Raw genomic sequence first — 14,499 nt, 5'->3', positions numbered from 1 at the left:
AATTAATCAGATGCGATTGATTAATGGGTGGAATCTGCTGAATAGAGATCTAACATTTTCATCATTCATTCTCTTTTAAATATGTCTAAAAATCTCTAAAACGTTACTTTTAAAAAACAGCTTCCCTTCAATCCCATCAAATCTATAGCCAGAGTCTGGAAATTTCTACAACAGGACATTAAAAGAATATGACTCTTGTGGATTGCAGAGGCAGCTCAAGCTTTAGTCTTTTCCAATTACTCAATTTACTCAATAACTGCAATTCGCCGGCTTTGCCTCTTCTCCAAAGTTTCCAGACTGCTTCAGCTTTTCCTGTCTAAACAAAGCTCTCCAAAATGAAGGCTGGGATACAGTCTATATTTGCAAGGCACCTTTCAGCACTACACCACAATCGATTTCTTATTCCTATCCTGACAAGTTTGGCTAAAAACCTCTTAGAAAAGTTACTCTTGAGAACCAGCTTTACTTCCTTACAATCCCATCAAATCTATAAACAGGTTCTGCAAATTTCTACCACAGAGCATCACAAGAATATGGCTCTTGTGGATTGCAGAGGCAGCTCAAACATTAGTCATTTCCAGAGGCAACTACTGCAATTCCCTGCTTGCTACAGCTTTTCTGGTCTACAACAAAAAAAAAGTTCCCCTTTTTGACGTCTCAAGTCAGAAATGACTTCACTTGCTCCCACGGGTGGCACGAATCAGACACAAAGCTCAGATGCTCCAATTCCAGGCTTCAAAGAGCTTAACTTCACACTAAGTTTGAACCTTAGTTGAGAATAACACATTTGTAGTGGACTTAGGTCTTCAATTTCGGGGCAGCTGGAATGTTCTTCCTAGAAATCTAAGCATGTTCAGAAGGTTTGAGATAGCACCTCCATGAACTCAATGTACTTTCCGAACAAAAAGGCTTCAGACAACACATTTCTGCAGTGAATGCTGGGCAGGAATTGGGAGTGACCTCTCAATCCCTACGACCAAGACCCAATCCCAACACAGAGGGGGAAAAAAAAATATGAAGAGGTGCTTATGGTACAACACAGAATCCAGGCTCAAGGCAGCACTTGCCAGAAGAGCCCATATTTCTATATTTCTCTGACACACTTTTGAGATGGATTAAGCAGTGCAGTTCTGTAGTGGCCCAGATCCTCGCTGCGGCTTCCCCACAGACACCGGCAGCTTTAATGTCAGAGCATCTTTTCAAACAGGAGATTCTGCAGTGTTTCGTGGTATTGGTGGTTTTCAATGTTTTTTCAATGTCTTTTTAACCCTGATAGTACTATTACACTCACCATCACAGAATTACAATTACTTCAAAATTAAAAGTTGCACCCAAAAGAAAGGGTCAGATTGCAATGCTATTCATTCAAAGATGGAAGTTACCAGGATCAAAAAATGATTACAGTCTCTGATATGGTCAATCTTCCCTTGGTCTTCTTCACCAAAGATGAAAGCGACACTCTTCACTGAAGATAAAGAGATTCACATTCCATGACAGTCTGGCATGACTACCCATCAATTGTCATTCCTGTCAGTTTCTGTAAATTGCTTCAGTGTGCAACTATTATATATATTGATGATAAGTGTCTACTATCTACTACTATTTTAGAAATACAATAATGGGTACCACTTTAAAATACGACTACCTTTAAAAAGGGTTTATAAATGGTTTACAATTTGTTTATTGATGGTTACTAATTAGGTTGTAATAATCAGTTATAACACATACGTAGAAAGGGCAACAATATAGATGGCTGTAGGTTCAACAGGTCAACAGGTCATTGTTGCCCTTTCTACACGTTAAGGCATTTACAACCTAATTAGTAACCATTAATAAATTAATTGTAAACCATTTATAAACCCTTTATAAAGGTAGTCTTTTTTTTAAGTGGTACCCAATTCATATATGGCCTTATTCTCAAAAAAAATACTTTGTTGAATCTGTTGAAACTACACTAATATCAGGATTTAACTGCCCATTAACTAGATTAAATTTATAAGCCTATGGAAGTTTCCTTATCTCTTTTTCCACTGCTCTCATTAAAGTTTTAAATTCATTTGGGTTATCAGCACCTTCTTGAGCGGGTGAGTCAGTCACATTTCAAATAATACAAAGTAGTCACGACTTCCTTTAATTATCTCCGTGCACAATTTCTATTTGCTAAAAAGGGCCAAGAAACTTCTTAGGGGAAAAAAATGAAAGAACCCTGAATTATTTTTCCCCCTGAAAAAAAATGGTACCTGGATTTTCAATCCATCACAAAAGCACCAACCAACATGCAATTGGGTGTCTGATAATTCAGGTGTGGACATTCCCAAGCCATCGCTTGAGAAACTTTTGGTAAGTGAACATACATCAGTAGTTCTGTTCATTTCCAGTGATTACAAAATCCAGGACTGGAAACTGAACTCTTATATCACTGTTCTCCTTCTGTGCGATTACATAATTAGTGCTATATTATATGTAATGAAAACCAAACTGAAAATATCTTCAGTCACCCTGACAGCAACAGAGAGGAAAAAAAAAGCCTCCTTGGCCTGCTGTCAGCTTCTACTTACCATTCCAGTGCGATTCATGAAATGATATTAATAAGCTGGCAGTCAAAAAGAGTTACACAAGCATCGTTGATGTAATGATCAATGAGTGGGTAGAAGAATTTAGAAGTAGATCATTTTCTAGTCTTCCAGACCAATATGTATTCTCTGTCAAGCTAAGAAAATCTTAAGAAATGGACACCAAATCTGTTCATGAACTACAGAATTAGTTTCCAATGTAACCTGATTTATTAATTTAGTGGACTTATTCATCTGGACCAATATCTAAGAAAAAGAGTGGAGACCACTGATTTCATCCAATGAAACCCAAGCTTCTATTAATTCCCACATGTATAGTTGGGAATATATAGGCCATTTGTGACCCTGAATGGTTCTCCAATTCAGATAATTTGCTGGACTGATCATGTGGATTATATGTAGTCAGTCCAATCAGAAGATCTGGAGAACTCTTTAAGCAGGAACATCTCCAGGAGCAGAGTTTGGGACATGTCTAAAGCATCTAAAGAAGCTTAAGCTCACCATGCATTTTTATACTTTTGTCCAATAGACCATCCATGATTGAAAGGTTCACTCATTCAGTCATTTTTTGGATCACATGGATTCACTGTTGCCAATACATAAACCATTCATGACCCAACAAGATCCAGTAAATTGGTGGACTGACCTTGTGAATCTGACAAGGCCTTGCTAGGATATGAGGATATCAGAATGGCTAGGCCTTTTCGAGTGAACAGAAGGAACAGACCCCATCAAATACATAAAATGCTTTTGCTAACATCCAAGGAATCAAGGACATATGCATCAGCAATTCTTTTAACTGCCAGCATATTTCTCCTAACACATCATGATGGAAAGGAAAATGCTTCTATACTTAGAGAAGAACACTTTAGAGGCTTTTAAGCTCCCTTGTAAAAGCCTGAGCCTGTAACAGACTTTCATTAAAAGCGAGCACAACGTGATAATTGCCTGTTTATGTTGCAAAAAAAAAAAAAAAAAAAAAAATTGCCAGGTGTCAAGCAGCCGTTTTAGCGGAGGCGAAACGGCTGCAGGATTCTTTAATTGCCTTTGCAAACGGTAGAGGGTCAATCGCAGACAGCACAATTTATTTAAGGCTCTTGACTGGAAATAGTCCGGGGGTTAAAACGGTTAAAACTTCTCTCTTTTTTTTCGCTCCTTGAATTTAATCTCGCTTCAGCGTTGGTGCCTCCGTAAAAGTGAATGATAGTAATTACTCTGGTCCGTAAATTGAAAACCCACAGCTTCGAATTAATGAGAAGACTAACCAACCTTTAACTAGATTAATTCACTCTCCTTCGCCGTAAGCCTGTGTGGACGTCCTCAGTCTGTGGAGTGCAGAAATACAGACTGAATATAAAGTGTATAAAGGCAGGCCGGCAGTAATAGAGTGATTTTTTTTTAGTTAACTCAACTTCCATTATTTAGCATTTTACACTTTACTTTCCCATTTTTAACTTCAGCATCTCAGTTTCGACAACATTTACTTTTTATGTAGTGGGATTTCTCAGCTTGAGTGGCCCTACAGTCTAACTTCTGCTCATCAAGTGAATTTTGAGAAAATTTTAAAAAGTTTAAATCCGCAAGAGCTCAACAATTCTAACCTCCAGCAGATGGGAATAAACAGTGCCGCAACAGAGGAGGAAAAGCCACAGACAAAACATCTTTAATTAAAATAAAATATCTCAAAAATAGCTTATGGCTGTATGTCAACTGATCATGAAGCATCACACTTGAGAGCTGGCTTGGGAACACCCACACCTATATGTGTTATCTGAGGAAAGGTGTTATCTTGAATATAAGTGAGGTTGAATACATTAGGGCATTACCACCCACAGCGGACAGTTTATTAAAGTAGGTGGAAATGATCGTGACCAGCAGCATCTGGCTTAAAGTAACCAAGCATATATCAAACATAAGTTACTTTTTCTGGCAGAAATCCCATCCACATTCAAAGCAGGACACACCATCCCACAGGCATATCCTGCAGGTCAGTGCACCATTCTTTTGCTTCTTTGGTACATGGCAAAAGTCATGGGACACAACATACTAGTTCTAGTCCTATGATATGTGGCTCAAAGGGAGGAGGACACCGGTATCACTACATAATGTATAACGTTAAATAAAATAAATAGAGTTTTAGATTAAATGAGACAGATCCAAACATAGAGAAAACCAGCACCTGGTGATGTATCATAACTTTAAAGAGATAAGAGTGCGCATCTTTTCAGAGAGCGTCGACTGTGAAAAGTGCAGCGTCTAATCGCCAGTGGCCTGCATGCGCTCAGCGACGAAAATCAAATATTTGCAAGCAGGAAAGAGGCTATTACCGATGGTAAGATTTAATCAGAGGTGAAAAGGAAGGTGCTCTATCCTCATTTTCCAGCTCTCACACATCTATTGAATGCTGCTTTCGCGCACTGAAAAATACCAGCATAGAGAGAGAGAGAGAGAGAGAGAGAGAGAGAGAGAGAGAGAGCACAAGAGAGAGAGCACAAGAGAGAGAGAGAGAGAGAGAGAGAGAGAGAAAGAAACATGCCAAGAGAAGATGTGTATGGCGTCTGAATTGTGCGGTCAGATTTTTTAGGCCCAGGCAATTAACCCGCCGGTGCTTTCCTCCATGTTGGCTGCCTGTCAAAAGCCATTAATTCCTGCTTCTACCTGAGGCGAGGGGCGGCCATAGAGTCCCCCGCCATGAAAAGCTCTTTCACTCCGATGAAAGCGACGTGCATGGCTGAAAAGGTCAGCGAACGTCTCAGGAGGAGGGCTGGAAGGAGGCGACGGAGAGGCGAGAGAAGGATAGCCCTCGCTCAGGCTCCGGTCGTAGCCGGGCTATGAGCTTATGAAAGGCGCATTCACCGCTGATCATACTGTATATCGATCACGCCAAGCCCCCTGGGGGCAAACTGTAAATTGCACTTATACAACTGGGAGCAATTACCACACCACCAAAAGGTTGTTGTCCTACTAAAAGCCATAGAGGGCACGCAAGGCATGCTTTCAAAAGACTGCCAAGATACCATTTGGAAGCTCAAAACTTTCCAACAAAACAGTCTGATTCTAGTGTCGTCCTACAGTCTTAAAATAAAACATGATGCAGCTGAAGAACCCAGAACATTTTAAAGATGTAGCTTAAGATGAAGTTCCTTTGGTAACCCTGTTTTTTTGAAGGCTCCCTACATCCCTAATGGCTACCATTGGGTCAACAACGTACTATGATTAATAACCTAAAAATGCTCTAAATCAAATGAAGCAGTTACAAAAAAAAAAACAAGCAGAAAAAAAGAAATCAGAAGCATTTCAAAGCCTGTACATTAAAGAACCATCTAAAAGGATGTGCTCGGTCATTTCATCTGCGTCAAGCACTTTTATAACTAAGACGAATCTTCTCTTCAACAGAGGTCCTAAAAAAGATCAATCCGCTGAGATGCCTGATGAGCGATTACTCATTTCTCGCTCAACGTCGAGAAACAAACTGGTCTGAGGAGGATGAGAGGCGATCATGTCTGAGTAGGTTATAAAAAAGAAAAAGCTAGAACTCTGAAACTTGGAAGGACCTTTGAAGCTTTTGTCAAAACCTCTTAGCATGTAAAAAAAGCATTTAGATATTAGAGCCAGGTCTTGATTGGGGGTGCAGAACTTCTTCAAAAACATGTTTATTAGAGATGAAATCACCACCTTGAGTTTCTTAAAGCGACAGTCTGTAGATTTTTTTTGAGGGGGGGGGGGATTTAGAGACCTCATCCAACAAACCTACCAGACCACTTTGTTTTTAGAATGAATATATTAGCAGTTGCATGGATGGTTGTGCCATTAGTTACACAGACACCATTAATAAGAATATATTGTTCCCACCAATGTCAGAAATATTAGTGCTTTAATACAAAATCTTAGGGCCTAAAGGTGACAAGTTTGGATGATAATGTGGTCAAAACAAATCTCTATATATATATATATATTAAACCATACATCAGCCTACATACTTATCTTTAAAAGATTTCTAGTATGAATGTCTTGTATATAATGCATGCTGGTTTCAAGAAGCACATAAATAGACAGTCAAATACAGCTTTTGGAGGTTTGTAGTCTACAGGAAATAAAATTTCAGTCCCGCAGTATTCATTCCCACTCCTACAGACCTAACCACTTGCAAAACTAGCTCAGACATATCAGTGTAGTTACAATAAGGTTGGACAATTTTCATATGAACATTTTAACTCATTGTTTTGCTTCTTACCAAAAGATAACACTAAAATATTTGCACTTCTTATTAATCCCACTTTCTTTTTCTCTGAAAGTATCGGAGACGCTATATTATTGGGTTTAGATGTATACCTGAACACAACTGCACATCTAATGAATCACTTATCACCATGGGCTATGTGTAAACCTGTACTGGGAAACTCGCTCTTACACTGCTCTAAAATCAATGGCATTAAAATAGTTTATCCTGTACAGCTTTCTGTAAGAATTTGATTGTATAAGAAGAGCAGTGTTATTAACCTAAGGGTATTGGAAGCTCACCACTGCTGCCACTTATTTCAAAGTCCCCAACTAATTTCAAATTTACTGGATGGAGCACCATCATCCCAGAGAACACAGTTTTTCTACTGCACAGTGATCTCAAGGCTGGAGAGTCCTATTGAATTGGCAATATCTCTCAACAGGGACTAGGAGAGCTGTGTTTGTGCATGCATGCATTAATTAACACACCTATTGGAAGAGAAGAGTGCGACTTAAATTAGATTAAAGTGCAATTATATACAGTATATATGTATATGGACATATGCATGGACAGAGAACGACACATATGTATGGATAGTGTTAAATACCTGTAGAGGAAACTCCTCTATAAAGAGATGTAGCTTTAAAAGCAGCAATATTGCTGATGATGTTCAGGATTTCTATTAACTTCTAATGACGGTACTATACAAGAGGTGAAAATCGCCAACGGGCATCACAGAACAAGTGGTTTGAAAAAGCAATTATTGCTATAAAAAGCCAACGCATGGCCTTATTCTGCTGTGCTGAGGTCATATTGAGCTGTTGACAGCTCTTCAATCTGTGTAGGGCCTTTATCAAGCGGTGGCTACGTCCAACTGCTTAGAGAACAGATGGGTTAAATGGGAATGGCGCTTAGTGTTTGGCTATTAAATGTACAAAAAAAAAAAATGCAGAGTTTCTTAAAGGGTCAGGGATGGATTCAAGGCACAGTTCGACATTGGCTTGATTTCAGCGTATCCCATGAAGCTCTCTGCAGCTTCCAAACCAGTAATAGTACTTTATTATGCAAATGATACTAATTGTAGAGCGTGTTATGAAATTGGTGGTTTTGTCCTTGTGAAAGGACTTGGAAAAGTGTATGGTCTGAGTAGATGCACTTCTAACCAGCTACATATTTAGATTTTACAAATGAGACAGATATGGCATTTGGAAACAATGAATAATGTGTCCCTATATTTTGTCCACACAGTGTGTAAGTAACTACAGTGGTACATTGTGGAGGTCCAAACTGTTGAACGAATCGACAAATGACACACTGAATCCAACTTTCTGCCGTTTCCTCCTCAGCCATTTGATTTCCTCCATTACTGCACACCAGGGCTAGGCTATAAATCCCCCTAATGATATTGAACTGGTTGATTAGATGGCTCGTTCTGCCTAAATGGAATAGTATCGGCCACTGCAAAGTGTTCAGATCATGTTCTCAGTAAAGACCGAGGGTCTGATTCATTGGTTATAATGTTTGTAATCAATAGTACAAAGAAAAAGAAAGAAAAAAAGAAAAAATCCAATCTTTGCATTGAGAAGCTGCTTGGAATGAATGAAATGTGAGGAGGTGTGCTGGCATCTTATTATTTTAAGGCTCAACAAAACTAGAAATCTACATATTATAGATTAGGATAAGGAAAAATGGAAAATAATTAGCATATAACCTTCTGGAGAGGTTTTTTAATATCATATAATAATATCCCGCTTTCAAAAAAGGCTTTGTAAATCATCCTAATTAGAATGTAAAAAAAAAGCACATCCAAGCCGAGAACCATTTAATATCCGTTACTTTAACACTATAAGACATGGTTATATAGATCTGACAGGGTTAAATATATGGTTGTTAAAACTTAATCAATTGGGGAACTTGCTTAACTTGTGCTTTATTAATAGGTTATTTAATTCTATTCTCATTAATGGGCTTATTAGAACTGCACATCCATATCAAACAATTTAAGAATCTTTAGTTTAAAACTATGAAAGACATTTGGTCTGATTTGAATTTGAAACGATAAGTTTGTGAGATATGTATGAAGAAAATGAAGAAAATCTGAATCTGTGCTGATTGCTACTTTTTAAATAAGCTAAACGCTGTATTCTTTAAATGCTTTTATGCTGTCAGATGAGAGGCTGGGTCCAATAAGGTAACCAGAGAACCAGAGCTACATGTTTTTGCACCAGAGTAACATCACATTCAAGTCCGATCACCTCTTTTATTGACCCTTTATTTCCATAGACAAGTCAATGGGTGTGTCTGTGCTGCATCATCCCCGCTGACCCCAATTTCGGCCTGCAGCGAGCGAGTCGACGCTCGCTCATACATAACAATAAGCTGCTGTTCGCCCGTGCTCTTTGCGCTGCTTCTCAGGCGCGTGTTGTGAACGTGGTCTGACAGGCTTTTAAATTTCACACTACGCACTGAAAGCACCTGGCTGACGTTTCAGTGTTAAGTAGTGAAATATGTTGCTTGCTAACACATCAATCAAATTACTGCAAACAGTTTGCAGGCAAATCAGGCTTCAGATCGTGCTGCAGGTAGAGCTGGAATGAAAAAAAGGTTCTGACTTATCCATTCTCTACCCACAAATACGCCCATAAAAATAAATAAGTGCACCCAGAAGGAAGGAAAAAAATAAATAGTACCAGCAACAATGCATTTTCCAAAAGGACAATGCCTGTTCACATACAGGTCTGGAAAAAAATGAAGAGACCACTTCAGATTTTCTGATTTTGCTATTTATAGATACATGTTTGAGTAAAATGAACATTGTGATTTAATTCCAAATTCCAAATAACAATAATGTCTTTTAGAGCATTTATTTGCAGAAAATGAAAAATGGCTGAAATAACAACAAAAAGCAGAGCTTTCAGATCTCAAATAATGCAAAAAAACAAACAAAAAAAAAACAAGTTCATATTTATAAAGTTTTAAGAGTTCAGAAATCAATATTTGGTGGAATAACCTTGGTGGTTTTTAATCACAGTTTTAATCTCATGCATCTTGGCTTCATGTTCTCCTCCACCAGTCTTACACACTGCTTTTGGATAACTTTATGCTGCTTCACTCCTGGTGTAGAAATTCAAGCAGTTCAGTTTGGTTTGATGGCTTCCATCATCCATCTTCCTCTTGATTATATTCCAATTTGGTCAAATCAAAGAAATTCTACTTTTTAAATGGTCTCTTATTTTTTTTACAGAGCTGTACTGTGGCCAACAGCTTGTCTTAAAGACACAGATACTATGCCATGGCCAGCTGCATCAGCAGCCTGCTCAAATCAGTCTCAATTTGTAATTCTTTATTGTTCCTGGTAACTTTGTCATACTTTGGAAGATCCATCCATTGCAACCCAACCCTTCCCTCTGGGTGTATTTATAAAAAAAAAAGTGTAGTAAAAATAAGTGGTCTACAAATGGATTTTTGGGTGATTCCAAAGAAGGACCAGTTATGTTCCAAAACCTCTTTTCTCATAAACTTTTGGACTTTTTTGGTTGCCTGAAGATTTCAAACCTCATTAGGAAGACTGTACATGACTGTAAAGATGAGTCAGCAAAAAGTTAAATCTCTACATTCTGCTTTTTTTGATGCTGCATCGAATTAGAGTTATATAATGGATGGAATCAATTGTTTTACCGTGGTTTTCCTGCCACAATTTTGTAATTATACACAATTTTGGCAAAAAGTTTAGACACAAAGGCACAATTTTATATTATTTGGTGGTGGTACAAATTGTGTTAACCTTAGACCTTTTGCAACCCCAGATCAGAACCAGACCCTATCAAGCAACACTTTTCTGACAGAAAAAAAAACAACAACGTAGAGAACTAGTAGATCAGCATAAAAAGCACAAATAAAAACACCAACGAATCCCCAGAAAACACAAGTCATCCTAAAACCTAGCCCTGCACCTCCCACCGCTAACGGCTAATGGCTAAACGGCTGGAGCTCAAGAGTAAGGGTTCTTACCTGTGGGATACCGCTCAATGACTGGCAGGTCATCCACCTGCAGTGTGGCATTACCCCCACTCCTTGTGAACTTCACAACATGGTACTTCCCATCGTTTACAAACTTCGCCTTCTCCTCGATGTTTATGTCGTCTGTGCCCACGTTGAAAATCACGGCCACATTTCCCTTTTCCTAAAGAGAAAAACACAAAAAAAAACAGAGAAGGAACTTGGTCAGGTTTCGATTTGATAAAGAAGCCCAAGATGTCCTCTTGAGAGTGTAGTAAGATATGAACCGATTGCATAAATGGTGCTTCATCTTTTAGTCCTAAAAAAACATTCACTTTCTAACTACAGAGGACAAAACGAATGGCCAGGTCTCAAAACGATATTGTAAGATTGTAAAATGTGATTACTCTTCTAACTGTGTTTAGATGAAACACAAAACAGTTAAGAAAGGACTCTGTGTCCTTGACTTCCTTCACCTGAAATCACTCTACTTTCAGTTCAATAGAAACGTTTCTACTGCTGCACAAGCTCTTAACCCTTACTGTCAAAAACAAGAGCCATTCATTCAATTTCCACTTTCACAGAATGAACCATTTTTAAAAAAGTAAAAAAAATAATGTTTGCACAACATTCCCATCCATCTAAACGTCCTTCAGTCATTGTTTTCACTAGAGCTACAAGGCTAACGTAGCAAATGAGTAGTGAAATCTTAAGTGGGTACAGAATGCCTGCCTAAAGTATTACTACTGGCACTCCACTCAAAAAGAGTCATGGTGTCAAGTTGTTCGAGAGACATTTAACAGATTTTTAAGTTTTTAGTTTATTGTAGAATTCATTCACTGAAATAATACTATAGCATGTGTATAGCAAACTCTCCTTAAAAGTACTACAAACAATACAAATCTTTAATAATAAGCATCTTTTATCCCAATGAGAAATGGAAATGTCCATCCTGAGACAGACGACATATTAAGTTAGCTTGTGTGGGGTATATAAGAGCGGTATAAAGCTGTTGAGCATTGAGACCATTGTGTTCAGTGGAACGATGTTCTCTGAAATGATGGTTGTGCTCCAATAACAGGATTTTGAGTTTGAGAGTTTTGAGAACGAGGTGGACCTCTTTACTGCTTTGGTTTCAATCAAATCCTCACAGCAATACTCTACAATCTATGGCCTGTTCAAATCTACTCTGGTAAGTAGAGCCAATTCCATTGTTTTTAGAAGAAACACTGAATCTGCAGGTGTCTCAGTACTTTTCGTCCAAATTTCAGCCCTTAGAATATTCTCTATTCATCTGCTATTGTTTTTTTTTTTATCTTTGTTTTAAATACTGACACACATACAAGGTTTGACCAGGCACAAAATAGACATACACATCCACGTAAGCATGATTATCGAGCAGATTCTGACCGTAATCCAATTCCTAAAGCCGCGACTGGAGCTGCACGTAATCAGACGGTCACTTTCATTTCATCGGCCATTACAGTCAGTCCCAAGCCCCGACCAGCTCTGCAGAAACTCTAATTGTGTTAGTGAAATGGAGGGCTTGCTGTGTGCTGATTGAATTAGACTCTGCATGCGTGTGTGTAATGGCCTCGTGGCAATGCAGCTTAGCCTTGTTTTCTAGTCAATATAAAGGGAGTCATCAATACTAATTAACGAACAGCATAGGGACGTTCCTTATCCTCTTTATTTCATGGCACATGGGTTTCAGATCAGATCAGAGGGGCTCGTTATACCTGAACGGGACGCTACATGTCAGTACAAAGTACTGGACTTGTGCTGTCTGCGGCAGGAACTAATGCATTGTTGTCTTTAATCACGACCACGTTTAATCATTTTATTTCCCTGTAGAAATAAACTTTACAGTCATACGTACCAAGTAAGACCTTTTTTTTTTACAGAAAGAGCTACTCTAGACCAGAGTATTTGTCACGTCTGGTGCTGTAGGCACTTCCTGTCCTTCCACACTGGTCTCCAACGGAGGTTGTCAGCCCAACAACTACAATACCCAGAATGCACCACCCGCTGACAACACACACACTGCTGATCACGTGACACCTCACCTGCCCCGGCCTGTTAGCCCTGAGTATTAGCCACAGTATAAAAGTACTGCTCAGACGCCCTTCGGCGCCGCGTATTGCCTAGGTTTCGTCCGACATTACAAAGCGTTATTCTCTGTGATTATTTTCTGTGTATGACCTTGCTTTTGTTTTTTGACTACCGATTTTTGCCTTTGCCTTCGTTGTGGATTTTTTCGTGTATTACCCTGGACTGTTTATCGTTTATGTTTTTCGGATCATCTTTCATACTGCCTGCCTTGTGTATGACCATTGGATTGTTTATCGTTTCTGTTTTTGGATTGCCTCTGATACTGCTTACTTCGTGTATGACCACTGGACTGCCTCACTATCCTGTTAAGCTCTCCGCTCCCAGGTATACCTTTACTGGTGTTTTGTTTATACTGCTAATCTCATTCTCTGTACCCTGTGGGTTTTTAATAAAAACCTTGACTGGTTCCGCGAGTGTCTGTATTCTGTGCCCCACCATGACAGAATACGCGGCCTCACGTGAACAGACAGCGATCTCTGACCAGTTAAAAACAGGGTTGATTAGCCAGGGACAACTTCTCGGTCAGCACCAACAAACCCTCGTTGGTGTGACTCACGCTGTTACAGAGCTAGCTAGCCAGCAAGCTAATCAGCAACAACAGCTGACTAGCATCCTCGAGCACCTACAGGGATTAGCTTCGGCTAACGCTAGCTCTACTGCTAACCCTAGCCCCATGGCTAACACCAGGCCTCATAACCCCAGCGCTTCTTCCTCCGGATTTTTTGTGTGCAAACCGGAGTTATATGACGGTGATCCGGTGAAGTGCAGCGGTTTTATTTTACAGTGCTCTGTTTACTTCAGTAACTCTCCAGTGACTACTGATCAAGCCAAGATAGGCTTTATTATCTCTCGTCTCTCCGGGAAAGCACTCGAGTGGGCCACTGCTGTATGGGATAGCATTTCGGTGGCTAGCTACACGGATTTTTTGGACACTTTCCGCTCTGTGTTTGATCACTCGCGTTACGGTCAATCTAATGGAGAGTTACTGCTCGCTCTGAAGCAAGGTCACAAGCCAGTCGCTACGTATGCTCTGGAGTTTCGGACACTAGCTGCTGGCAGTGGATGGAATGATGCAGCGCTTCTTTCAGTGTTTAAAAACGGACTCAACCCAGACATTTTAAGAGAGTTAGCTTGCCGAGATGAAGCACTCACTCTGGATCAACTCATTGCTCTCTCGATTCGCCTGGATCAGCTGCTATCTCGTCGTCCCAAGTCCAGCACCCACGTAGCTTCTGAACCCCATCCACACGTCTCTGCCAGCGGTTTCAGTGGTTCTACATCTGCTCCGGAGTCCACACCTGAACCCATGGACATCCAGAGGTCCAGACTGTCTGCTGCCGAACGCCAACGCCGCATTCGTCTCCATCTATGTCTCTACTGTGGAGAGAAGGGTCATCACAAAGCTGAGTGTGGTTTCCTGACCCGATCCATGAGGCCTCCTGCGACGGGAAAGCGTGTGGAAAGGGTTCCACGCGCCAACGTGGTACGTAACTTGACTCCTTGTCGTGATTCTAAGAATTTCTTTTTGCCTATGATTTTAAGTTCATCCACTGGTTCTTTTCCCGTTGCAGCACTCGTCGATTCCGGATCGGA

The 14,499-nt window shown here is 39.8% G+C and overlaps 1 protein-coding gene across 24 annotated transcripts in view; it reads right to left on the bottom strand.

Annotated features, from left to right (window-relative positions):
• LOC103042950 (neurexin-1a) overlaps positions 1 to 14,499 on the bottom strand; it is a 562,201-nt gene that overhangs the window by 96,139 nt on the left and 451,563 nt on the right. For all 24 annotated transcript variants that reach the window (XM_049472543.1, XM_049472550.1, XM_049472551.1 and 21 more), the window contains one exon: positions 10,807 to 10,978. In XM_049472543.1, the coding sequence (XP_049328500.1) occupies positions 10,807 to 10,978 (172 nt within the window). The remainder of the gene's footprint in view (positions 1 to 10,806; positions 10,979 to 14,499) is intronic.

Source organism: Astyanax mexicanus, chromosome 25 (genome assembly GCF_023375975.1).
Source record: "Astyanax mexicanus isolate ESR-SI-001 chromosome 25, AstMex3_surface, whole genome shotgun sequence".
In the NCBI taxonomy this organism is placed as follows: domain Eukaryota; kingdom Metazoa; phylum Chordata; class Actinopteri; order Characiformes; family Acestrorhamphidae; genus Astyanax; species Astyanax mexicanus.
Note: the sequence above shows the minus strand (reverse complement) of the source record. Positions and strands in the feature narration are given on the sequence as shown.